This window comes from Nicotiana tomentosiformis, chromosome 6 (assembly GCF_000390325.3).
Source record: "Nicotiana tomentosiformis chromosome 6, ASM39032v3, whole genome shotgun sequence".
Taxonomy (NCBI): domain Eukaryota; kingdom Viridiplantae; phylum Streptophyta; class Magnoliopsida; order Solanales; family Solanaceae; genus Nicotiana; species Nicotiana tomentosiformis.
The window spans coordinates 115005280-115007028 of NC_090817.1; the positions used below are offsets into that span (position 1 = coordinate 115005280).

At 38.1% G+C, this 1749-nt stretch overlaps 1 protein-coding gene across 1 annotated transcript; it reads right to left on the reverse strand.

Annotated features, from left to right (window-relative positions):
• Window positions 1-536: 536 nt before the first annotated feature.
• Window positions 537-956, reverse strand: LOC138894613 (uncharacterized). The gene has a single exon (XM_070179323.1). It carries the CDS (start codon window positions 954-956, stop codon window positions 537-539), a length of 420 nt encoding a protein of 139 aa, XP_070035424.1.
• Between the last annotated feature and the right edge of the window lie 793 nt (window positions 957-1749).

The window sequence follows — 1749 nt, forward strand, 5'->3', positions numbered from 1 at the left end:
TTATTTATTACCTCAGATTCATCAATGAAATCTAGCAATAATTCAGAGAGTTTTTCTTTAGACAAAAACTTAATCTTGTCTTTGAGATGAATTATACTTATCTCAGATTCCTCATCTGATTCTCCAATTGCCATAAGTGCTTGTTCATCTCCATCTTCATCATCTGATTCCTCATCTGAACTTTCTCCCCAAGCAGCAACCATAGCCTTTGTTGATCCTTTGTTCTTCTTGGGATGAACCTGTTCCTTCTTCCTGTTCCTTCGTTCAAATATTTCCTTCTTCCATTCAATTTCCCATTGAGGGCAGTTCTTGATGTGATGATCAGTCTTCCCACACTTGTAGCATCACTCATTGGTTGTTTTTTCAGGAACCCTTGATTTGTTATAATTTCCACCTCTTGAAGAACCTTTTCCTCTCATAAGGTATTTCTTGAAGTCCTTGGTGATTATAGCCATTTCATCTTCCTCCAGATCAGCACCTTCAGTGATTCTGAGTGCGAGACTCCTTTCCTTCTTGGGCACATCCATCTTCATGGTCTACCTTCTAAGTTCATAAGTAGTGAGATTTTCAATTAGCTCATCCAACCTAAGAGTTGTAATGTTCTTAGATTCCTGAATTGCAGTGATTTTTCTTTCCCAAGAAACTGGTAGAACCCTAGTCAGAATCTTTTCAACTTTGTCTTCTTCAAGAAGAGTCCTTCCAAGAGACTTCAGTTCATTAGTCAGTGTGGTGAACCTTGTATACATCTCTTGGATAGTCTCTCCTTCATTCATAGAGAAATTCTCATATTGAGAATATAGTAAAGTACCTCTGGACCACTTTACCTGAGCGGTTCCTTCATGAGCCACTTGCAAGGTGTCCCAAATTTCCTTAGCAGTAGTACAGCTTTGAATTCTGCTGTACTCATCTGGACCAAGTCCACACACAAGCCACTTCTTGGGCTTAGGTTCTCCCATTTCCTCAAGTCGTCAACAGTGCAGTCAGCTCTTATTTTTGGCACCTCTTCTCCTTCGTCATTTATTTTTATGGTAGCCAATGGACCATCTGTGACAATGTCCCATAGTTCATAGTCTTCTCCTATGATGTGGTCTCTCATTCTGTTTTACCACCAGGAGTAGTACTGGCCATTGAAGAGTGGTGGCCTAGCAGTGGATTGCCCTTCCCAATTTCCAGCTTTCTTGGAGTTTTCTTACGGTTGTACTAAGGAAAATGAGTTTCTCATAAGCAATCATTGAGACTATACACATACTGATTTCTGAGAATTGGTATTCTATATTAATTAATGGAATAAGACATGGCTTCTTCAAATATACAAGAGGATTGAAACAAGAAAATCCTCTTTCACCCTCTCTTTTTATTCTAGTTGCATAGGCTTTATACAGGTCCCTTAACAGACTCAATGAGAAAAATTGATTTATTGGTTAACCCAAGATAAACCACATAAATTATGCTGATGATCTAATTCTTTTCTCTTCTGATGACATAAATCAGTGAAGTTGCTAATGTAGACTCTAGATGATTACCAGGACGTATCTGGTCAAGATATCAACAAGAGAAAAAAATCCTGAAGTATAACTATGGAGATAGCAAAGCTAATAAAAGAGTTATTAGAAGACTCCGAAAATGGACAGAATTTAAGCATATGCAATTCCCCTTCACTTATCTTAGATGCACTATCTATATAGGCAGAAAGAAGATTTGTTATATATATCCACAAAAGTGCTAAATAAAGCTGGAGGCTGGCAAGGG